Consider the following 26,626-nt stretch of genomic DNA (forward strand, 5'->3'; position numbering starts at 1 on the left):
GCACTGTGCGGTGGTAGGAGGCACTTTGTCGGCTATAGTTCAAATGTTGCTTGAAATTGCGAAAATTTTATGGCATTTTTAATGTAATGAATTGCACTTGCCAATCTAGCATACTTACATGCATACATTCGAGTACGTAGACTTTTCAGATCCATGGAAATCAGATTACAAATGAATTCTATGAAGTGTATAGATTTAGTGTGAAAAGTTGGAAAAATTCAAAACAGATTAAATCCAGCTAAGGCTTTTCATTGAAATCGCATGGAATTCGTTTTAAATTGGGCAGGGAACTTTTTTTATCCTTCCGACAGGCGCAATATGTTGACAGTGAATTTCAGGCGTATCTATGTAAAATAACTAGTAAAATGGTTGTAAAAGATGTTTACACCAAAATGGGTTTTGAGCTGACAGAGTATAGTTTTATTTTAATCGTTTATTTACATAAACAAAAACTTAAGACTTAAGATATTACGACGCTTAATGAATCCCCTTATTATAAATACATAATTATATTAATTTATATAACCACTCAACAGTAGTAAGGGTTTTTATTTTTACAATTTTGAATTGTGTCGTTTTTGCATAGGACCGTCGATACGTACTTAAGTCTTTAATAGTACGTCCGTCACGCTAGCTGACCCACTTTTCCAAAAACTTATAAAAATTATTCTGGAGCTATTTGGGTGCTCACTCGGTTTCCGAAATATTCGCGAAAATGTGTTTTGGGTCAGCTGGCATGTTGTCACGCTGGCTGACGCACTTTTTAAATTGTAGTCGAACAATGAGAAATATTATTGAGGCGTGCTTTTTAGGGCCACCAAAATGAAGGCAAAAAAAACCCTAAATAGCCCCTAGTTTCTGAGTAATATTTCCCTGTGTTCGAAGAACTTTAAACGGGTGGATCAGCCAGCGTGACGCCCCCCCTTCTTTTGTGATTTTCGTGGAAACCGAGTGAGTACTTAGATTAATTTTGGTGGTCCAAAATAGCACCTAAATTGCAACTAACTCCTGAATAACTGTTATCAGTTTTTGGAAAAGTGGTTCCGGTTAAAGATTCGGACGAGGAAGGCATTTTGGCGGATGTTAGAAAGGCCATTAACTGATTTACGGGGAAAAAAATAATTGAAATACATATTTAAATTGTGACTGTTCGATTTAGGGTGCGATATGTATGCATGTATGTATGTACATTAGACTGCATCACTCCCCATACAAAAAAAAATCGGTGCTTTTTTTCCACTGGAATTATAAAATATATTATATTTTAAAACGTCCACCAAAATATTTCGGACAAATATTAAGATTTCAGTGAGCTGGACCCATTTGAAAATACCTCTAAAAATGGAATATTATATGAATAAAAATGGTTTCTTAAAGATTTTTTTTAGAAAAAATCGCCTCAAATGTCAAAACGGTTTAAGCTTAAAAAATTTGCATAAAAACATTAAAAAAAAAAATGAACGGAATCGTAATAAAGAGATTTTTGATTCTGTTTTTTAACTTTTTTCAAAGATTGGTATAAGAAAAACTTGAACAACACAACCTAAACTCTTCCGATTTAGACTTAAGAGATGCCATTGGAAAGGTTTTTTTACCTAGTTTTTATTTCTTTACTAATAAACTCATTCAAAGGATGAAAGAGAAAGGTAGGATGAACGAACGTCATTCAAAGTTGAATTAAGATATGTTGGTATTCGAAAAAACAAGATGGGACGCGAATGACGTTTTTTTGGCCAGAAATAGAAACAGTGTGAAAATACCTTTCTACTGAGATCCTATAAGTCTAAATCAGAACATTTTTGGCCCAGTTATTCAAGTTTTTCGTAAACTAATCTTTGAAAAAAGTAAAAAACAGCATCAAAAATCTCATTCTTACGATTCCGCTAAAAAGATTTTTAAATATTTGTATGCAGATTTTTTAAGCTTAATCTAATTTGTCATCTGAGGTGACTTTTTTCAAAAAGTTCTTTAAGAAACTATTTTTATTCATAAATAACCTAATTTTTGGAGGTATTTTCAAATCGGTCCAGCTCACTAAAATCTTAATACTTTTCCGAAATATTTTGGTGGATGTCTTAAAATATAATAAATTTTGTAATCCCGGCGGAAAAACCGCAACTTTTTTTGGTGATGCAGTCTAATGTACATATGTATGTAGTATTTGGCAAACATTTTTTTAGTAAATCTGTGTGCAATTGTTCACTTTATAAAATTTTAAAGCATAGTATTTGCAAGTCTATACATACCACATACATATGTACATATGAATGTATGCAATTAAAGCTTCCAAGTAAAGGCCATGTAATCAAGATGTTAATTAAAATGAAAACAATGTACATCTTTCATTTTAACAGAAAATATTGTAGCAATTCATAATAAAAAGTTTTGCTCAGCATACAAGTATCGAATTTCAACTTGAATAAAACCTTTTTATCTTGAACCACAATGGCTGCGCAGCATGAAATTGTTCGAATTCCTGTGAAAAGTCCACATAAAACCTGCTGTATAAACAACTTAATCACTTAAATGCAAACAAGCTGTAAATGATTGTCTCCATATGTGGTGAATGTGTGTGTGTGCTCACAAACATACAAATACATATGTATGTGTGTATTTGTGGTAATGTGTTGCAGTTGATCTCAGTTGCACTTTTCTTGAAATTTAATAATAGCGTAATTTGTTTACCTTTGATTTCTTTCTTTCTGCATTAAATTAAGCCGTCTCAGAGTAGATTTACTCAGCGAGTCGATGGTAACCGAAAGCTATTAAATTTGTAATTAAAAGCATAAAATTTAAAATATTTTTTATGGAAATGCTAAGAGACTAACATACCGTTGTACATACGTACATATGTATTAGAATGCAAATATTCTTACAACATCATCTATTTTGTATTGTATGTAGATACGTATGTATGTGATTTGCGGTACCACTCGCTGGCTGGCATTGAGAGATCTCCAACATAAGCAAAAGAAGTGAGATATAATTTTTAATTGAATGAAAAAAAAAAAAAAAAATTTCATAAGTTTATAAACAAGTACATACAACAATGCAGCTAATCGATCTCCTTTGCATAAATTAAGTCAACCGATCGTCCTTAGGAATAACAAAACTTGACTTAAAAACATAAAATATTTCCTGTAATATTTTTCTAAATTATGCTGATGAAAAAGTTCTTGATCGCGCGTATATCCGTTCAAGGTTGCAGGTATGTAAAACATCTAATCCCCGTTGTAGTAACTAACATCTCACTAATAAGATTCCTGGTTCAAAAGACCCAATTTTAACCAGCATTTTGGAAAAATGATTCAATTATCTCCCAACTTGGCTCAAACTTAGATTGGCTTTACAAAAACCTTGAGTGCCTGTTGATGGAAAAAAAGAGCTGCTATAAAACTGTTATGCAAAAGGAAATCTTTATTTGGATAATACGCAAACATAAAAATAACATAAAAAAAAAGTTTCACGAAATTTTAATAGTTCGTAAAAAAACATTTATGTACATAAATCAGGTAAAAGAGCCACACTTTAAATGTGACTCATAACTTTGGTGGTGGCTTCCCCAGTATAATAAAAATGAAAACCACCTGTAAATCAAAATAAATTCAATGAAAAATCGATGAACTAAAAAAAGTAACAAAACTGCAGCGCCATAATCATAAAAAATAACTTCCAATCAAATAGTCACTCAATCAATTGAATTCGACAAATGCGCGCGAATGCCCAACGACTGCATATTGATTTAATAGAATACATATTAAATTCCGACAGTTTTTTTACGACATAACGATAACTGTAAAAGAGGGACAAAGCAGCTCTAAAAAAAAAAGATTTTTTTTAGATGCTATTAAAATAATTTACAAAGAAAAGGTATATGATAAACAAAAAGGGCTAATAAACACAGTTCCATGTAAATTGTATTTTAAAGTTTACATATACAGTCAGCGTTAAAAATATGCATACCTTGACGTTTTGAAGATTTTATTTATGTATATTTTTCGTAGTTTTTATAGAAAGATAGTTCATTCAACAGCAAAAAACACAGTAATCATTTTTTTTTTTTAATTACATACAGTACTGGCGAAAAAGTAAGACATTTTCTCCGAAATTTTAAACTTTTCAATTCGATTTCTTAAAAAAAAATTTTTTGTACGCAGTTGTGTAGCCCATTAATCTATCTATCTATCTACATACGTATTTCTAAAAGGTATTTTTCTGTTACCAAATTTAATATTTTATCAAATTTAATGAGTGATATCTCATTTTGAGGTGGAGAAGCTCGCGTAAAATAGTCACGTTGTTTAAATTAGGGTATTTATTTAATAAAACGGGGTTTAAAGAGCTGAAAGCACTATGTCGGGTCACTAAAGTGTCATGGCCTCCGTAATATCTATCAAATGAATGACTGAAACACCATTTTGTAGGACCGCCTTACTGGTTGAGGTAAAAAAATAAAAACACTAAGGGTTGCCACCAGCTTAAAATTTGAGTACCTTGATTAAAATATGTCAACGCATTAAGCGAATAAAACACATTTAAATGCAGTCTTAACAAGAAGTTATAACTATTAAGAGGGTTGCCAACTATCTAAAACTTTTAATCTGTATGTAAAACCCAATGCGTAAAACTTTCATTCGGAGACACCCGGATTGAGTTGTTCATGGGTTAAAGTCAAATTACTACCGCTAAATCAACCACCAGAACCCCAGGGCTCATTGCTTTATGGCGCCCACAAATGCATTTATTAGACAGTTAAAGGATTTCATCTCAAATAAGTCTATATATACTGGATTTATGTGGACCAACGATACTCACCCATTTTGAACTTGCCACCAGCTATGTTAAAAAGCTATTCAAATTCATTTCGCTGGCAACTCTTATATCGAAATTTATCCGCGTTGTGCGATTAACTGTGTTATGAAATGCCAGATCATAGATGCAAGAGCTTCGCCACTGACACAACTCTTTGGTTAGGTTTGGTTATTTAAAATGGCAATGAAAGATATGGGCACATCCGAAAAATAGTAAACAAAAATCATAAAATTCAAATTCACGAATTTTTGTATCAAAACTGGCATAGTAAAATATATACAAATTTCATATTTCTTTTCACAGTTATTTTAGATATCTTTTTTGCCCCGCTTACTTCCAGAAACAAAGCTCTCCCGATAAAAATACCACAATATCGCTTTAAAAAAATTTTTGTTCTCCTAACCGCATAAAGAGTTATAGCTCAATTATGCATACTTTGCACTGCTTTGGCATTTATACGTAAAAATGAAAACCCAACAGACTTTTACATGTGAAGTGCTGTGCGTTGGGTAACCGCTTTACACGCAAAACTCATTTCACAGATTCCTTATGTGACAACTGTCATGCAATGCCAAGTATGCATAACTGAGCTATAACGTCCGTAACGTATAATTATTTTATAGTTAATCCAACACTTAATTTGCTTTTATAATAGGGGTATTCTCTGAGTCTTGCAAAGCCCTTGCTCGGTGCACGGATTGCACGGTTTGCAAAGCTGTCCCATACGAAAACCGGTTTTTACCGTGCAATCTGTGCACCATGCAAGGGCTTTGCAAGACTCAGAGAATACCCCTAATATATTTTCATGATGTTTTCTTCAAATTTTTCTTCGCACCCGCACTTTGTTATACAAATTTTTTTTTTTTTGACTATTGATTAGAAAGTTTGAAATTCTGATGAAACCTTGTTGAAGTTTCCTAATTTTTGTATAAAGTTTGGAATTTGGACTTACATGTTTTTTGTTAGACAATTAGCTGATTGTACTTTTATAAAAAAATAATAAACATTAAATACTGACAAGAAAAATAGCGAAAACTCATTCAAATTTTGCGTCCCTGTTTATTTTACCGCCGCTGTAAATAAATGCATATGTATGTAACTCATAATAGACGGCGGCTACTGCATACAAATTCGCCAAATTAAGTATGAAATGGAAAGCAAGCGTATAAATAATGCAAACAATAAATAATTCATCATATATTCATGGAAATAACTGCTTTAACTATGTATGTATTTACATATACACATACACACATATACATATGTGCATACCTATGTAAATGTACATAACAGCTGTGTAAATCGATGCTCTTGGGAAAGTAAATATGAACTTATGTGTGGGTTCTTCAAATACAACAAACCAATTTAATAGGATGAGAAATTGAATGTAGATGCAAAAAATATGAAATTAATTTCATTTCAACCTATTTAAAAAGAGAGTGAAAACTGTGCAAATATTAGATGCCCGGCTGGGTAGTCATATCCCAAGAAATTTTATTCCACCTCTTAAATTTTTTTTTTACAGTCGATTAAGCCTTTCTTAGTTTTATGTATAAATTGGCTTCAAACGTGATTCTCCTCCTCAGTCAGCTGTGGTAAAATTTGGAGAGCAATATTTTTGTAGAACACTTTAACACCTGAAACTGTATTTATTTATGTTAGTTTATTTAAAAGGCTCTTAGAGGACGAAGTGTGTCTACAAAATGTTTAGCAAAGCATACAATTTTACTAGGGGTCGCTGGTCGCCGCCGTTGATGAAACTATTCGGAAGTCAATTCATATCAAAATCGCATAGAAGATGATTAATTTGAGACAAAAAGAGGTGGAGCAAAATCCTTTAGCGACTCGAACTACTACGCATGGGCATTGTGATTCGTTGAGGCGGCCCTAATATGGCTGTTCCACAGTGTTATCTAAACAAATTCGTGCATGCAAAGTTTAATGCATCCACACATAAAAACTTGTGTCAAATGTCATGAATAATGCATCCGATAAATGTATCTATAAAAAATTAGTAATGCTCAAGGCCAATGATTGATGTTTGCCATCGATTTAATGCGCGATGTACAAGATAAGATAGATACTTGTACAAAAGTTTAAACGCTTAACTCAGTCGATGATAAAAACAAAAAAAAATAAAAAAATAAAAATAAAGATGAACAAACTAGCTGGCTGACAAACAAACTCTTACGCCAACCCTACAGCCAGCCACCAGCCAAGCCAAAGCTGAGCTCCAACGCGCGCTCGCCCGCTCGCTGGCTTAGCGGCACAACGAAGATGATGAAAGAAGAGTTCAAAAGGTTTAAAGAAGCAAGAAGAAGCACGAGAAAATAATGAACGTCTATTAGCTACAAAAACATAATAATAGGTACTTAATAACAATGTCTTGCGTGTTCTGTGGCACTCCATAATTTAATGCTAATTATTGATTTAGACACAAATAATACAAAAACAAAGCAAAAACAAAAATACGAATACGAAAACGGCAACAGAAAGCAGACGTCAACGAATCACTCAAGTGGCATAAATTATAATTTTTTTTTTGTTGTATATTTTTTCTTTGAACCGCGCTCCCCACGGCGCTCCAGCCAATGATATGTATGTACATAGATACATATGTATGTATGTATGTACACTAGGCGACAAATGAACGTGTACACCTTATTCTAATGTTAAATTCACGATTATTTTCATGAAAAATTTGTTGCATTATTTTGTTATGAAAATATAGTTCATTCTATAATACAAACCATATAAATCAAAGTTACACACTTCATATAAAGTTTACAAAAATTAAAAAAAAAAACATTTTCTCCAATGTTTCAACTTTTTATTCAGAATTTCTTGAAAATTTTCGATTATGCGGTTTGGTAGCCCATTCAATTTTAGTCTAATGAAGTGCAAGTTTCAACCGGATACACAATAGCGGTGATTTTTGTGATATTTTTTTTTGTTTTCTTTGTTTTTTAGATGGACTTTTTCATATAAGCATGAATTTCTTATGAAATAAAATGCGGGAGACCGTTAGCAATAAACTTTAAATTTTCCCCAAAAATTTTGTGGAAATTCTGCGTAAAAAGTTTGAAAATTTTGATGAAATTTTTTTTTTTAATTTTTTTATGATAAACAAATGACGCAAAAAATATTTCTTGAAAATAATTGCGAATGTTTTATTAGAACAAGGTGTACACTTTCACTTGTCGCCTAGTGTATGTATATGTATGTAGTTGGCTTTTGAAATGTGTAGTTTAAATTTAAATTAAGTAAAAAATATACATATATATGTAGCATTCAAATGAAACGGCTTCGAGCTAAATAGCAAAGCGTTGGTAATCGCTATTTTGGGCTCAGTGCTATTAATTTGCTTTCCGAATGAATTGATTTGAATTATTTATTAAGCGATGAATTAGGAAAAATTTAATAAAGCAAATTAAGAGCGACACAGTGTGCCATATTTACATCATTATGGATGTGTAGCTGGATGGCAAATTAAAAATGTTGAAAATAGTTAATGAAATTAAAACACATTTAAACCTTTTGGTAACCTAACAGGTCTATTCTGCGTTGGCCAATAAAAGTTTTGTAACCGGTAAATTCTTCATAGCTGAATTGCTGAATATTTTAACTGCATTACGAACGTAACTAGAATCGCCAAGTGACAAGAACTGGTAACAATTTTTGGTAATAAAATTTTCCGGTTACAAAATCTTTGGTAACGCGTGCAGAATAGACCTGTAAAAGTTTAATGAGAATTGCGATGTAAAGTGCGGAGCAGCGTTTAGAAAGGCACATCAAGCAGTTGGTGCGCCTCCACGGCTAGTCATTTGAGGTTGTCACATATTCACAATATTCCTAAGAGAAAAAAATGCTACCATTAACTAAAACCGTTAAGTTAAACCGTTGGAAGTTAATTTTGTTATGCAAAATTCAATAATTAATCCACCCAAACTCATCGATCGTCAATCAAAAAGGTTACACGCTTAAGTGCTCCGATATATTTTTCTATGAGTAATTATAGTTACTCCGACAAATAGTAAATATTTATTAAATATGTATGTATGTATGTATGTACATATATTAACATTCACGCATAAATAATTGCCACGCTCCATTGCTTCTAAACATGGGGGAGGGGGCGGCTGCGTTGAGCTTTCCATTCGCGATATGCTAATTTTGATGATAAATTAGTTAAAATATTTCAACTGGTTTACATAATTAGTGGAGAAAAAAATGAAAATTTTGTTGTCAAGCTAAAATTTGTTGGGTTTGGCTGCTTTAAAATTTTATTGTTGAATTTTAGTAAAGAGTAAGTTTAACTGAAAGTGAGGCGCACTTTTGCCAATAATTTCAATTAATAAGAATCAATAAGTATCTCTACATACTGTCAGCGTTAATCGCGCACGAACGCAGGGTTTCTTTCGTGTAATCTTTCGCGCTGAAACCGAATCCAGCACCACGTCAGATTTTTGAGATATCCTAACCTAAAAGTGCAAAAATCAATATTTCTTGACGTATTTGAGGTTATGTAGCAACGCAACATCTTCTTAATATGAAAACTGTACCGAGATTTTAAAGTATAATTCTTGCTCGTTTGAATGCCGTTGAGTTTGCTCAAATATTTTTTTTTACACAGTAATCGCATGTTGAAGTTTTCATGTTTTGTATGATTTGTTTCTTATAATTCATACTAAGAATATTTTTATGTTGCCAGCCTTTTACGAGTTTTTTTCATATAGAACGTGCAACTTATAAAAACTCAGCCAAAAACCCCTGAAGCTTCTACTTAATATTGTTGACACAACTGAATGACCAAATGTTACATTTTATTCTCACACATGCCGCATGAGAACGCTTCGTACAAACATATATAGATGAGAGCAAATGAGAATTTTCGCACCGAAAATATGCTCATGAGAACAAAATACCAACGGGGAATCCGTGTGTGTGTGTAAACGCCCATGAGAATACTTTCAATGAAATATCGGCATTCTCATGAGAATTACTCTTATCGGTTGCGAGGACCTTTACATAAACAGCTGCAGTCAATAAAAGCATAAACAGACGGCAGGGTTGATCCGAATCAACTCGGGAATTAACTGCAGTAGATCCGGATTAAGTTCCGAGTTAATCCGGATCAACGCTGCCATCTGTTTAAGCTTTAAGATACATAGTAGCAAAATTCAAAATTATGTTGTTTGCAACTTATATTTATTTATTAACTTTAAATAATTTTAATTTAAAATATAGTTCGATCTGTCACAGAAACCTCATAAATAAAAGTTTCAAATGTTGCACAGAGTTCACAAAAATTAATTGAACATGAAAAAAAATTCATCGAAATTTCAAACTTTTTATTCAGAGCTTTAAGAAAATGTTTGAATATGCCATTTTGTAGCTCATTCAATTTTAGTATAATAAAGCGCAAGTTTTAAGTCACTAAAAATTACCGCTGATTTTTTAGATTTTTTTCCTGGAGGGTTTTTAGCAATTTCCTCCATATAAAATTAGATTTTGTTCATCTTTGGAATTGGAATGAAATGTTTGCGGAAATTTTATAATTTTTGTAGGCCTCCTCTATCGATTTCAGCTATCATATACAGGCCGGTTCTTGTTGAGCTTGTTCAACACTTTCGATGCCCTGAAATACCCGACGCGCAATGCAACTATAGCAGTTGGGAACCAGCCAACGGCACGCAACCTCCAAAGCCTTATTTCCCTTCATATTTTCACAATTTATTTTCGGATTTTCATAATCTTGTTTGCATATTTTAATTAGGTTCAGTAAAATAATTTTGTCGGTCAATCTTCAAAACAAAAAAAAAAAATGTTTCACCCCAACTTTCACCACCCCCTTAGCTGCAGCCAACTACATACATCGGACATGATTTGTTCGTCCTCGCTTGTGTGTGTTAAATAGCATTTGCGAAATCTCATTTTGCACGTCTACTAAATATGTACATAAAATAGGTACATACATACATATATGTAGTAAGCACATTTAAGCATAAACCATTGTGTAAAGCGTAAACTATATGCGTATGTATGTATGTATGTAGTTTTATGTACTTGTTGTTGCCCGCATGCGAAATGCTCTTTGCATTTTCGAGTGCAAAACTTGAAATTGAATTTCAAAATTCAATTAAAGTTAAAGATAACAAATTAACAAACAAACAACATTGCAGCCGAATTGACTAAATAAACAGATTCGGAACAATGCATGCATGCACACATACACACACACACACACACATACATATGTACATATATGCAAATATAATACATTTAAAGTGTACAAGCAAAACATTTTCCGCCCGAGTGCATTTTAATACAATACAATTATGCTTAATTACGTGCACATGTCGTTTATATATATGTGTACAGTGCGTACAATAATTACGCATACGAGCACAGCACCCACCAGTCACGTACAATAAAATCGTACACCGCCAATTCGATTTTATTGTGCGAAAACGAATACATATGTGTGAAAATAAGTAGGCATCTGGTTTTAGAAATGTTTTGTAGTCATTTCAGAAGGCTTTCTTTCAGTGCGTTGAAATACGAGCCGATTTGCGTGATATTGAGGACAATCGTTGCAATCCTATGTATGTGTTTGAGTGCTTCTGCTGGCGTGGGTGGGGCAGTCAATAACAAGAGGGCGGCGTAGTATATACATTAGGGCGGGTTGATTTTTTTTTTTTTTAATCGTATAGCAAAAACGTAAACTACATAAAATTCTAAGAAAATTCTCCGAAGAAACCATGTATCTAAAATGAAATCCTAATCCGCGCCTCTCGACTTGAAAATTTATATGGCCGCCTTTGCCAAACAAAATAAATGTTAGAAAAAATTGGTTTTCCAAAAAGAAATCGAATTTTCTGAATAAAAAATAAGGTAGTTCTTTTGCACTTTATATTTTTTGTACACTCAAAATTTTTTTTCGTTAAAAAACTAGCTTCTAATTATTTTTTATATAGAACGCAAATCCGAGGAGATGCAAATTGGGGTTCAACTGCTTTTTTGATAATTGAATATTTTGATTAGTCTCAAAACAAAACCTGTATTGCATAAACTATAATATAATATAATAAAACATAATATATTTCGAAAAAAGAAAATAATTTTAGCGAAAGAAGAGGAAACAAATTTTCAAGTCGAGAGGCGCGGATTAGGGTTTGATTTTAGATACATGGTTTCTTCAGAGAATTTTCTTAGAATTTAATGTAGATTACGTTTTTTATTATTTTTAATTTTTTTTCATCCATACAAATCAACCCGCCCTAATATACATAGTGCATGCATCCATATGTATACGTGCAGACATTTTGTGTACATATAATTAAAATATACATAGTTTATTCTAATTCCAATTTTAGCCGCAGATAACGTCGAAGCCTATTTTGTACATATAAGCGAGTATGTGCATATGTATATACGTATGTATGTGTTTTCGCCCAATAACGCATACGCACTGCCTAATAATCGTGTTTAATCCACACAAGCAACAATTTCATTTAGTTATGCGAAAGTTTATTTTCTGATAACCCAGTAGGAGCTTTTATTCAACGCAGAGAGGTGCAAATTAATTAATCGCATTAAGCCCTTAACCTTGTAAATACGCACGGTGGCTCCTAATCTTGCCTAGCCTTCCAGAAATCCTCTCAAGGCTGTACCGTTCAATAAAGCGATTAAATGGGAAAGTATCTGCAAATACGTTAAATAGGAAGCATGGAAATCAAATTGAAATTTTTTTTTTTTTCTGGCTGACTGTGCGATACAGTGCCACTCTAATCGCGCCCTTGAAAGTATCCTACTTCTATGTATGTATGTATGTGTTGAGTTCGGAGACTCGCAAACCAGGTCTTCTTCTGCCCGATGGTTTTAATCCAGTATCCCCGAGAAATTTTAGTAGTGAGCCTTAATATTTTGATGTCACTGCGCCGTCGATTATTAAATGATTACAAAACTGGCCGCTGCCTTTGTTCATCAGTGTAGGACATCGTTCCCAAATGTGCTGTGGAGTCTCGATATCCTTACTGCAAAATCTGCATCGCTTCTGCGAGTAAGCTCCCAGTTTAGTCAGGTGATAGCTCGGCCTGTAGTGTCGGAAAGAATTCCCGTAATGATTCGAAATTTCCTCTTGGATAAGCTCATGCATTCCTTAAAATGTTGTAGTTTATATATTCCTCTAATCTCATCGGATTGCTCCAGACCTGGTGGACTGTCGCAGTAGCGATCTTTGGAAGCCTCTTCCTCTTCTTCTATAAGTTGTATAAGTCTATAAGTTGTAAATGATATTACAGCTTTCTTTGCAGTTTCCTCCAAATATGTTTTCCGGCATGCTTCACTGCGCTTTAAATGTATCTATGTGTTGTTGTAATATTTAATTTGTTTTATCAATTTAATTAAGTAAAAATTTGCATACAGGTGGCAACTCTACTCATAAATATTTACGACAGTAAACTTTGCAAACCTCTTCAGTTGGATACCCATATTGCAATATTTAATTTATCTTATCAATTAAATTGAATAGAAATTTTCAAACCGGTGGCAACCTCCACAAATATATTTTCGGCTGTAGGCCTTTTTTTTATATATGTAGATGTTTGTGCCTTCTATTCGAATCGTTTTCAGACCTTCAATTTTATTTTTCTTTGAAAATTATACTACGGTGTTTTTTGCTGGATTTACATTCTCCCATTGAGCAGAATATCTTCGAAGTTTCCCTTGCATATTATTACGAGAATAAAAGCTGAGTACGTTTTTATTAAAAGGCCAACCAGCCGATCATTCAGGGGAACCTTTATTTATTTTAAGTTGAGTCCTAATTGTCCTTGAAGGCAAACCACTTCGCTAACCCTTTATAAATTCTAACTGGGATTTGCTCTAATAACCATCCAGCTATACATATATTTATTTTTTATCTAAATACGTACATATGTATGCCCTAATATGTTGGATAAATTGGAATTGAAGCGCTTTCAAGAGCTACAAAGAAGAGTGCGTACGGACTTAACTAATATAAACATATAACCACTCAGCGGATCCCGCACGAAAGCCACTGAAGTAGTAAAAGTTAAATATAAACAAAGACAAACAATGTCTGACTGCAGCACGGCAGCGCAGCGCTACACATAATACACGCCGATATTTACAAGCAAGCAGCACACAAAAACAATATCCACAATGAACGAAGCGAAAACCAGCCAGCAAAAAGCAGACAATCCTCCGGATGGATGCGCGCAGAGTGGGTTGGATGGATGGAGATTAAACTGAATCCGGGCTCAAGTTGAAGCAAACAGCAACAGCAACAGCAACAAGCGGTGAGCTGCAGCGTTTACGAAAGAAAATGCAAACAAAACAAAGTAAAATAATAAGCAGTATTAACATACAAGCAAAATAATAATAATAATAATACTTAATAAGGTTGATGGGGGTAGGTGAGGGGCAGGAAGCCACAGCAAAATTAAAAGTTAAAGCGGCAAGAAGAGGAATTCGAAGCGACAGCCGCAAAGACAATGGCAGTGGAAGTGAATGTGGATGTGGATGTGGATGCATCCCAGGAACCACAAACAGCACAGAAGCGACAGCTGAACAGCAAAATAACTCATATTAATAATAATAATAATCGGCTGGTCTCTTGACTCGAAACCGAGAAGCTGAGTGACTGAGCGAGCGGCTGTGCCAATAATGCGAAGACGAGCGTACCAACAAAAGAATCTACCCAGAGGAGGTACTTACTCGTTTGAAGGCAGTTAATAGCACAAATAGACAAACACATACATGCACACCTATGTATATTAGTAAGAGTTCTTTTATTAAGAGTCTGAAGTATGTGAAGCTACGATGCGATTATCCGCTTGCACGTTAACCTATTTCCAGCTATTGGCACCAATTAAACACAATCGTCGCTTAAGTTGCTCGCTCCCAACTCGCATCTCCAGCCAAGTCAAACACTTTTCGACAAGAATCAAACCTCATTAATTCAGCATAGTTACAATCGCTTAAGCGACGAGCATAAAAGTGAAGCGAAATGCTTTCAACCTAAAGCAAAGAACCCTAAATGAGGGCGTGCATGCGTGTGTGGGTGTGGGTGTGGGTGTGGGTGTGCAGCCATTAGGGTGGTAGGAGGTGTAACGTGAGGGCATAAAAACGCACTGGATAACTATGCTCTTGCGAGAACGAACAGATGTACATACATACATATTGTCGTTGTGGTTTAAGTAGATTGAGTTGATAGAGTATTAAATAAAAGCAACTACTTACTATAAGTACAATATAAAGCACACATAAAAGCTTACAACTGAAGTATCTAGTCCATATGCTGATGAAAGTGGCATTCAAGCACCGCACACCCATCCATCAGCAGTTCAGCATTAGTCAACGCGTCTTTGTATGAAAGTTGCAAACAGCCTCATTTGCTGGCGTAGCCCCAGCATTGGCAATGGGATGCCTCTTCCGCTTCGACCGCTGATGATGTCGCCTGCCTGCCACAACCACTTCCTCCCTCCCTCCACGTTAGCGCGTACATACATATATATGTATCTGTATAGAATTGTGTATGCCATCGTAGGTACATAGTTGGTCTGGCCATGTGGAGGTCGTCGTGGTATCACCATTGGCCCACGCACTCTTTGCATTTAATGCACATTTAATGGCTAATAAGTGTGTGAAAATGAGCGCGCTGAGTAAAAAACGGTTCAAAGAAATACGAAACGGCTGGCAAATTAGTAATCACAAGTAGTACATACTTACTTAATAGCAAAGCTGCGCATTACACAGTGCTTTCATGTTCTAAGAATCGCATGAAAAAAGTAAAGTACATAAAAAAAAATAACACATCAACGAAAGAGGTCGTAAGTTAATGTCGTATCCGCCATTAAGGCATATAGTCTTTAATTGTTTGTTTGTTTATAAAACAAAGATACCGAAAAAAACAATATAGATGTACCAAGATTTTTATTTTTAGATCATGCAAAAAATCATTACATTTTTATCAAGAATAATCGTTAAATATGGATTTATTTTTTGTAAAAATTTTGACGTTATTTTCTCATTTTTATTCATTCGATAAAATATAATCGTTTTTTTTACCGTTATAATGGATACTGCATTTTATTGACGATACTGCACTGGCTGCTTGGGCCGCTGGGGTGTAGTGGTAAGAAGTGCGACTACCATTCCCCAAAGCCTGGGTTCGAGCACAGTTACCGACAAACATCCATGCCATGAAAAAGAGCTTCTCATAAAAATACAATCGCCGTTCGGAGACGAATAATTTTCTGATTCCTTGCTTCTAGAGTAACTGAAATATATGATTCCAAAAGAATTGTCTTTTTAAGTTTGTAAAATCACATGGACTTGCTTAATAAAGCAATTGGAGACTTCTGGGTAGACCCTAGTACTCTGTTTACAAATACATTATTAACTAAAAAAATAAGGTCGAATAAATCCAACAAACTGGCTTTAAGGCTCAGGTGCCTGAAACACGAATATCCAACTGGTCCATCAGCAGCAAATAACAACATCTACTCTGCCAGCGGCGCGCCGTTCAATAAAGCGTGCCCCATTATTAAACCCAAATCCAAAGTAAGACGACCGATCTGGAATACGGAAAGAGGCAAGCGTATGCTGTGACCAATGTAAAGATCGTCTCTGGGTATGTGAAAACGTAATCCACTATGCGAGTAGGATATCATGTGTCGAGATAGAAAATCCTTCTGAATCAAAAAGACTTAAAAAAACTCAAGAAAAAATACGACTATTTGCGTCTATTAATGACGAACGATGGAGAGTAACGCTCTTAAGTAACGACGAAACGTTCATTTTCCAAACTGTACAAGCGAAAAAATTAAATATAAAAAAGGTAAATGTCCAATATAAATCACCAGAATCCAGTGATGTTTGCCGGCCTTTATTCAGGCAGTAGTTCTAATCGTCTTTATTCGGATCATCAATGCTTGCATTATGTATACTTTCACTTGTGCCTAATTCATAGAGAACAGCGAAACTAATAAGTGTAGGGAATCACGTATTCCTACGCATTATATGTCAATTAGTTTAGCATTCTTCTAAACACACTTAAAAGGCCGGTTGTTATTTGAAAGCCACAAAAGAGCCCAATCTAATTTCTAAACGGCTTATAACGATGAGTTCTATAATGGCTCAGGCGCCCCGCGATATTCAAATACAGTCCAAGAATGTAGGAATTCGGAAGTACGGAATACGAAATTGAGGAAAGCCTCATATTAAGGGCGCGTCTTTAGCGCAGAAAGATTACACAAAATACCTGAAGGTAATACTGGATATCAAACTGTCAAGTATATTTGTATGGTTCTTTACGCATGTGATGGGGAAGCGGTCAGGTGTGCTAGAAAGGGATCTGAAATAAGACTGGAGGAAGCGATCCATATCCTGCAATTCTGTGTTCAGAAGTGAAGAGAATGACCAACAGTAGGAGGAATAATCTACATACACCTGCGCGGTATCGCACTCGCTCTGGCCAGGGCTCGACGATCAAAGAACATAGAGTTTGTTAAAGCACTCAAAAATAAACGATAGGCTGCTCACAGGAATACTAATGGGATACTGGGCCATTGGCCACATGGCCGCCCATTTCGAAGCGCCGTATTACGATTTATGCAGAAGCTTTAGAGTGTCCAGCACTCCGGAGAAAAACACCTCAAATTTCTAGGGAATCACGTCTTCGAGTTCATAGATATCTTAGAGAAAACCGCACTGAAACTTCTGCTAGGATTTGCTAGAAAATCAGTATGGTTTAAAGACATATAGGAAAACTATTAGGAAAACCTCTGGGCATCACAATGGGCCGCTGTAGCCTCCAAGTGAACTCTTTTCAGATCATAACCTAACCTAACCTAACCTACGCATGCAAACATAATACTTCTCCCCGATATCTATTCATTATATCGCTACCCTGACGGAAAAAAGTGATTTTTTTTTTTAAATCAACTAATTGAAAAACTACTTTGAAACAAATGCAGTGAGTAAATGTTTCGAATTTTGATACCCTTTTTACCCAAAGAAATAATTTGTGTCATGAAAATATGAAAGAGCATATCTGTGAAGTGCAGCACGAAAGCGTATTCAAAAGAAACTCACTGACTTTGAAGTGCTTTAATTCAAATGCATTTTAAAGTAGTTGAAATCAAATGCAGATTTGGACAATCGACTTGCTGCTTGCACACAATTCAAACTGAACATTTGTAAGCAATCTTACATGTCTGGCTTTAGCTGAGCGTGCAGAGATGCTTGCTGTTGCTTGTTAGCTTCCGGAAGGTGCGGGTTCGAATCCCAACAGAGGCAACATGTGAAAATGATAATAAATTTATATTTTGTCTTGGAAATATGAAAAGGCATGTGTGAAGTGCAGAACAAAATCGTATTCAAACAAAACATATTGACTTTGAAATGCTTTAAGCCTAGGACATCGCTATGTGAATTTCAATTATTTGTTATTGAAAATAAAAATGGTGGATCTATTGGAATGTATGTAATAGACATTTGCAAATGTGAGTTGATTTGTCAAGAGTGATGTCGGTGTGTCCCGCGTTGCTTATAGTAGGTACGAAGCCTCCTCATACCGACCTAAACCACAATTAAACAACTAAATTCTTAAGTCATTTGATTGTGCAAAATATGATTTTTTGTAAACCAACGAAAACTAAAGTTTTTAAAATAATTAATCATCAAACCACTTCTTGTTGACTCAATTGGCTACGTTTACCCTAACAAAATGCACAAGATGTCTCGTCACCTATGTTAATATCATTGCTGATTACAAAGTCTCAACACTTAAGTAGAAAAACGGTTCAAAACTTATCTACAAAATTAAATATTTACATTCGGCGGTTAAGGAAGTGTCTCACGCTCGTTTCGATGCATTAGTCATACACTGTAAAAATATTTGGCTTTGTTTATCATTTGTTATATTTTCCCAGCTTTAGGACGCCAACCCTTTTCTGCTTGAGGTATATATGTATTTACAAAAAAAAAAATACATATGTATGTATGTATAAACGTGGTGATATCTTAGAAGCTGTCATTGCAGGTATTACCACTTTCTTTGCATTAAAGTCAAAAAAAAAAGAAGGAAATTAACCGCTTTTATTTATGCCTTTTCACGGCTTATCGGCGGAGCATATCTCGCTTTCATACACACACACACACACACACACACGCAAGTAAACACTTAAGCAAATATGTATGTAGTAGAGTGGTATTTAGTTAATGAGTGTGCGTTAAGAATTTATATTTATTATTATGATGGATATATATTTTTGTACTGATAAATGTACTTATGTAAATATGTATAAATGTTTGTGCGGTTGCATGGACGCATGATAACATAATTCAATAATTTACGGCCATCTGAACACATTTGTGCTGTAATACATAAAAAATTTATGTATGTGTACCTACATACATACATATGTACATACATGTTTATACGAGTACCTTACCTACCACACTGTTGCGTGCCTGCATTCCCCTAGATATGGAGAAGTATATTTGAATTTAGATCGATGTATGTATATAAATTTCTACATATGCAATGACATACAATGTGGCAAAGAATTTAGATGTCTTTACTTGCCACATATTCATGAATTCTTTTCTCAGCCGCTAACAGTAGTGGTCATAAAATTGTAGACAAGTGGTTGGCAGCATAGAAACAAATCTATTTATGTAAGATCAAGCATTTTCTCGAAGATCAGTCTTCTGCGTAGGATGGCGATAACCCGTGCCGACTTGAAGTATAACTTTATGCCATGTTTCCGATAATAAAGTTCAAATGTAGTCAATCTACGTTTTTAATTTTACAATATTCTATTGAAAAATGAAAAATGTGTTCGTTTTCTATTTGTTCTTTAGTCTCAAGTTACGTCGATGTGTATTTCTGCAAAAAATCCCTGCCCAAATCCCGTCAATTCTCATTTTCAAGAGCGAATCAAGATCTCATATGACGGATCGCAATAGGATAGCTTGGATTAGGTTAGGAAGACGGGTGCGACTAATTCGACTTGCCCATTGTGAATGCCCTCTATGACTGCCAGGCAGAGTCGAAGTCATTTCATATGGTATATTCAATAATTCTTCAGTACCACTGTCTCTGTGTTAAGTCTCGGCCATAATTATCTTGAGACCTCACAGTCATCGATTCTTCGACCCTCCTTAGTGGACAAGAAATCACTAATTTGCATTTCCGAGCCGTGTCTAGCCATCTCATCGATTATTTCGTTCGCTTCGATAGTGATATGTCCAGGAACCCAGCGGAGAAAAGTTACTCCCGACATTTCCGAACTATTTTCGACTTTACTACCTTGTAGCTTAACGTTTTCAGTGTCGCCTCGCAGACGTTCCCTGAATAGTAAGCCATATGAAATAATCCACCTTCTCTATGGCAAAGATCTGCACCTGAAAGACACTGCGGTTATCAGACAAGCGATATGATTGCGTTTTCTACAGGTCCTTAGAGTACAGACCCGAGCGGACTCCTTTTTTATCTTTTAGCCATCGGGGTAGACAAAAACACCACCATTCACCTACAGTAGGCCGCCGTCCCAATCTTCCCTAGTTGGAAATGTATAGGGATCTCAAGACTAAAATGCCAATTTGACGTGGGGTAATCAGGTCCGACATCTAAGTAGTCGGCCTTGATTCCGATACGCCGTCCACAATTTTTTTCTTTTGCGCAGCGCTTGCTACGAAATATCAAGTTTAGCCCCATACCGTACCGAGGCTTGTGAGTTTCTGCATTCTTCCAATTAATTTCTGGTTGCTGCTTTTATGCAGTGCTTTCCATCAGACCAGCGCTTCATAGGTTAAAATCGATCGGATGGCTGAGGTGTACAAAGCGTGAGATATGTGTTGGAAGCCCTTAGTTTTTCCCGAAAGCCCAAAACCGTGACTTGATGACTTTATCTGATAGGAGCTTATGCCGTCGTTCTCAAACCACATCTAGCTTAGCAAATTTTTTTGTATTTGATCAAATAAAAATAAAAACCATTTCTCATTGAGTGTTCTCATTTCTGTGATCGTCGCTGTATGTTTGCTTATTTATCGCGTATGTGTGTCGAGTGGCAAGTATCTACATATCTATGTCGGAGGGTTTGCCTCTTTGCAGCTGCGCGCACCTTTGTGGGTCTGGTTGCGTCTTGGGGAAAAAGGGTGTGCGTGCGTGCGTGCTTTTATATTTATTTTTCCTCTGCTTTTTGTTTTTGTGGGGCAAATAGTATTAGCATATATCAATGCCAGCGCAAATAAATCATTAATAAAATTTTGTTCTCTTCTACCGTTTTTTGTGTACGTTACAGATACGAACGAGCAACAAGCAATAAGTGCCGAAACAACAACAACAACAACCGCGGAAAGGTAAATACATAACAAACAACAACTACAGCGGCAGAGTCCACATTCAGCCTACTACTACGGGCACTACACTGCAGTTCAACGCTTACGCACGCACAGCTTGCTGCTGCCGCTTGCGGGGGGACTTTGAAATGTTGCTGCAACGAGTCGCACATTTTCACGCCGTATATTGCTGCCTCTGCTGCCAGTGACAAGCCGACGTGCAACTGACTTGGCTGGAGCCACTTTGGCCAACAAACTGCAAACTGCAATCGTTCTGAGGCGAACTAGAGAGTGTGTGTGTGTGTGGGTGTATGCATTGCTGCAGCCAGCCGTGCAGTGTCGAGGAGGAGCGAGCAGGGAGCCGGAAGGCAGCGCACAAGCGAGTAGTTGTAGTGTCGTTTTATCAGCGTGAATAAATTTCGAAAGAAATTTTTATCAATGTGCTACAAGCAACTAAAGCAACAACAACAACAACAATAAGGAAGAAAGATAAAATAAAATAAGCGACTGGGAAGTGAAGCGCAGAAGTGAGAGGAGGTTAAGCCAAAGTGGGGCGGCAAACAAATTGAATCGATTCAAGTGGGCAAATTTGTTGGAGCGCTCATTTGTTTTCTTCTTTTTTTTTTAGTGCATTTCTTTTAAGTGAGTGTGTGTGCTACTTTCTTGAAATTCAGCAGCCATAAATAAACCAAAAGTTATGCAGCAGCAGCAAACAAACGCACCTACTCATACCGCCGACTGGTTTGTTTATAAGTATATGTGTATGTATGTGTGTCAAAATGCAAACAGACAAATGTCTACAACTGTGTACACACGAATAAAAGAGAAGTGCAATTGAGCTGAGTGCGGCAAGGCAAAGAAAAGAGGCAGCAAGCAATTGGGGAATTGTAATAAAAAATATCATAAAATAGGAAAAGCAGCATGAACTAGAATAAACAAAACAAAAAAAAGAAGTAGAAACTGAAAGTAGTAAACTGATGAAAAAAAATAAATTTAGAAATATAGAAAAGAAATAGTTATAAATTGCATTAAGGAAATCACGTGAAGCATTCAGTTGCGACTGAAATTGAAAGTAAACTAAAATGTAAAAATAGAAATAACAAAAATAAACAATAAATTCAAGCAAAATGTGTAAAACTAAATGTGCTGAGTGATAGCTGGCTTCCCCGCCCCCCTGCAAATACGATAGATAGTAAACGACGATTTGTTTGCGATTTGTAGCGAGCTGCGCATACTCGCCATTATTATTGACAGACAACTGTAACGAAGACGCAGTGCGGTGCTGCAGTCGTCAGTCAGCCTGTCAGCGCACCTCAATGAAGTCAGTCAGTCAGTCAATGCGAATGTGCAGCAATTGTGGCAAACGTACTTTTAGTGCAACACACGCTTGCGCAGTGTAATAGACAGTCTGCAAAGTCAGTCAGCGAACCGTTGAAGCGGCGAGTCAGTAGTGAGCTTGTCACGTATTGAATTCGTATGCGACGCTCCCAGCACCCAGCAGGCACCCAAGTGAACCGAGTGAATTTATAAACAAGTAATAAATTTCTATATAAACTGTCGAGACAACTGAATAGTGAGTGAAAGATACAAATCGCACACTTCAACATCGACGACGCAGCGGTAAATTGACAGTTTTACGAGGGAGGCGCGAACAAAGAGGAGGGCAGCCGTTTAAAAAAAAAAAAACATTCGAGCATTGATGAAGCGCAGCTGCTTTGTGTGGCGGCAAGTAGAGTGGAGAACAGCCTACAGTAATTTCGAGTGTAAATAAAGCCGCTGATTCAATTCAAGCGCGTAACAAGCCCCAACCAACGCGTATCCGCGTTCAAACGCACTGCCACGCCCATACGCCCATACGCCCACCCGCAGACTTTACAATACAAACATTTGTGCGACGTTGGCCTCCCGCTGATTCGGTGCACAGTTGTAGCGCTTAGCGCGGAGAAGGCGTAGTGGATATTTGCTGCCAGCTGTAACAAAAACAAAAAGTGTAATAAGGAATAATTATTTAAACTGAAATAAATTAAAAGTTAAAAAAATATGCAAGTTATTTTATAAGAAGAAAAAGAAATCACAAACTAAATTTATTTCTGTGCTCACGCGTACCAAACGATGACATGCTATCAACATTCTATTCAACAGTGCAAAAACAACTACAACAACATAAAGAACTATACACACCAGACTACAGTGAATAGAACGTCAATCGTCATCAGCCCCAACCTCAGCTTCAGCACGGAAAGAAGCGCGCTCTTGTTGTTGTCTCACCACTGGAGCGACATAAATCCAATGGAAAATGATGTTCTATCACAGCAACAACAACAACAACAACAACAGCTACAGCCGAAGCAACAGTGGCGGCGACGAGCTCAACAACAGCGCACATAGTTCGCTGGCATCGGCGTCGGCGCTAACGGCAAAGCAACGCAGCAGCAGTTATAAGAAGTATCGACGCGCGAAACAGCTCCAAACTAGCAGCGTGCTCTGTGGCAATGACAGTTCTAACACCACATTTTCGCTCGCCGCATCCGTACTGCCACCAGACACGGTGGCAACAGCGACGCCCAATGAGAGCGCGCGCACGCCAACGCGCAACAATCGCACGCAAGCAGGCGCGTCATTGTCGTCATCATCGGCCTGTGCTGCGTTGAGCGCCGGCTTTAGCACCTGCAGCGCGCTCAGTTTGTCGCTAAGCATCCTGCTGCTCTTGCGGTTAGCGCCCACTGTCAGCGGCCTCGCAGTCGGCGTTGACACCACCAATGCGAACATCACGGATTTGGGTAGTCCCGGTGGGTATTCAAAAGAATTTTTAATTAAGATCATTTATTGCAGCAATTTTTATGAAATTAATCTATGTATTAGTATGTATTTTAATATCTAACACCTTTTGAACTTTTATCTACCTTCCATGTTTTTGAAACTGCTGCTGCTGTCGCCTATTGTATAAGTTTCAATGAGATTTGTCAATCTTTCGTTTAATGCCCTAAAGTCCGAAGCATGCTTGCTTTTCAAGTTTTAATCTGGGCTAGCAGCTCTGCCTGAAAGACAGTGGATGATCTGCCCGCTGCATTGTTGGGTCCAAAAACACCTATTCTGTTTTCCATCCTTGACCTGTCTGTGTAACAATATATATCTGACGCTAAGGCCAAGAAGTCTTCCGCAAGTCCGCAGGGCTCGGGTGGAAATGAAAAAAGTTTTGTTTTGATGGGAAATTGACTTTGTCACAATATTCAAACAATAAAAACAGTACCCCAGTGGGTACACCCGTTTACACCCTAATAGATTACAAGTATACCTTTCTCTAAGTAAACGGATATAATCCCACGCATAACAAGCCTCAAAGGGATTGACTAGGCTAGGCGATTAGTGCTGGAAAGAAACAACCACCGCATTCTGCTTTAAATTTTTTAAAGTACTCTACCGCTATCCTTACTGCTTCAATGTCAAAGATAAAGCCAGAACTGCTAGGTCTTCTCACTCTGCGGAATCTATGTTTCGAAGTGGCTGAAGTCAGGCGATCCTGCTCCACGTAAGAACCTAGAAAATAAACTTGAAGCAAGTATTTCAGAAGTCCACTGTCGTTGCTAGTAATAAGGGTGCCATTTTGCCTCCTTAAAAGTTGTATCCCATTGAAATGTTTCCTCAATAAAACTTTCTAGTACCTCTTCTTTTATAGCGGTAATGAATGTGCGTCTTAAAGCCTTTTTTGTACCCTTTTATCGGTACCTAGCGCCTAACACACCTTTCATAGTAGGGAGAGGTTGTGCCCCATTTAATTTATAAGGCATAGCCATCTTTTGAATTCACTGCAAATAATACAAGTAAGCAACAAAAGAAAAAAAAAACTTTTTCAATTGTGTAACACCACCTAGGGCGGCACTCCGTTTGCCACCATTCCACTTTTCCCCGCCCTAACCAGCTCTTAGTTAAATTTACTAAACATCGATGTTCCATTGGCCCGTATTGCCTCTGATTAAACAATATAGCGCGCTCTGTGTACCACAATTTCCTGCTCCCAACTCATTCATTTGCACAATCAGCAGGTCAGCAGCTGCCAAGAATGTAGGCTAGCCACTTAAGCACCCACCGTCCGTGCGCCTCCCACCTATAACCGCAGGCAAAGTTCAGTAGCCGAGTCGTTCATGCGCTGCTGGCAATTGCCAGTTGTCGCACGAGTTCTCGGCCGTCAGTCAGTTTGCTTGTCACGTCCTTTCCTTTGTATATACGTGAATGCAATAGTTGTTGCCGCACTGACACTTAGTACTTAGTTTCATTTTCGTTTTCATTTCCATTTAATTTGTTTTTCTTCTTTCTTTCATTTCTTTTGGTTTCTTCTGTTCTCATTGATTTGTTGTTGTTGTTTTTTCTGTCACTTTTTTACGTTTTTTTTGTTATTTTACACCTGTTTCTGCAACGCCTGTCACACTTTCGCATTTTATTCCATTTCCTTTGCAATATCAAGCACCCACCACCGCAGCCATTTACACTCGACGTTACCTCAAAGCTATTGCTCTCCGCCCAACAGCCTGGCCGCACTCAGCCATACACTGGCTCTAAGCATCAATTAACCCAATTTTCAAATCCATTTGCACCGCTACGCCACAAAATTGCAGGCAGTGGGCGGTGTGCGGTGTGCGGCGGAGAGTTGCTTGCGAGCAAAAGTGTGGAAGAGAGTGTGGAGTGCGATCCCCACATCTCACCAGACCGCTCGACCACCTGCCTGCCTGCCTGCCTACTTTTTGCCACTTTAGTATTTCATTTTACTTTGTCCCCCCCTCCCATTCCACTTAGCCCCTCGCCTCGTCGCCTTCATAACCATTCATATTGACTGTTGTGTAAGCTATATGCTTTGTGCCCAGGCAGTTCCAGGAGCACCTCACACCTCGATTCCCCAATGGCATTGTAGGCCCTGCCGAGCCACATCGCCACCCCCACTCACAGACCTCAAAGTACATATTTACGCAAGAGAAAGTGACTCAATTCACAACGACACGTTTACCAATGGTGGCAACAGCAGCAGCAGAAGCTTTAGCAATTGTTGGCCATTTTCAGCCAATTCTATGTATGATTTTGTTACTTTTTTCAATTCCGTACTGCTACCAACTTTATTTTTCTCATTTTTTTGTTATCACTATACGTATTTCTGCCCCTGGCGGAGCATTTAAGTCTATTTGCAGAGTTGTTGTTGTCAACATCGTCGCCTTCGTCGTCGTCGTCGTCGTCGTAGTTGATTTGGTTTGGTTGGAATTGGATTGGTTTAGATTGGATTGCCATTGCAAGCGATAAGCGAATGAAATCAACACTGGAATCGGTTTATATCGGAACGACTTACAAAATACCTGACTAATATTCTTTGTTCTCTTCTTAATTAAAACATAATCGGATTTTCTTTGCAGCATTTTAACCGTTTCAATTTCAGCGAAAATAATCCACTTTTTTT

General features: G+C 36.8%; 1 protein-coding gene across 5 annotated transcripts in view; it reads left to right on the forward strand.

Annotated features, from left to right (window-relative positions):
- Positions 1–26,620, forward strand: part of LOC118741397 (box A-binding factor-like) — a 124,479-nt gene extending 97,859 nt beyond the window's left edge. For 3 of the 5 annotated variants that reach the window (XM_036473352.1, XM_036473354.1, XM_036473355.1), the window contains one exon: positions 21,150–26,620. In XM_036473352.1, the coding sequence (XP_036329245.1) occupies positions 23,483–24,067 (585 nt within the window). In that variant the 5' untranslated portion in view covers positions 21,150–23,482 and the 3' untranslated portion in view covers positions 24,068–26,620. The remainder of the gene's footprint in view (positions 1–21,149) is intronic. The other 2 variants (XM_036473353.1, XM_036473356.1) reach the window with 2 other exon arrangements.
- The last annotated feature ends 6 nt before the right edge of the window (positions 26,621–26,626 follow it).

Source organism: Rhagoletis pomonella, unplaced genomic scaffold, assembly GCF_013731165.1.
Source record: "Rhagoletis pomonella isolate Grant_MI unplaced genomic scaffold, Rhpom_1.0 Rhpom_scaffold_00006, whole genome shotgun sequence".
In the NCBI taxonomy this organism is placed as follows: Eukaryota; Metazoa; Arthropoda; class Insecta; order Diptera; family Tephritidae; genus Rhagoletis; species Rhagoletis pomonella.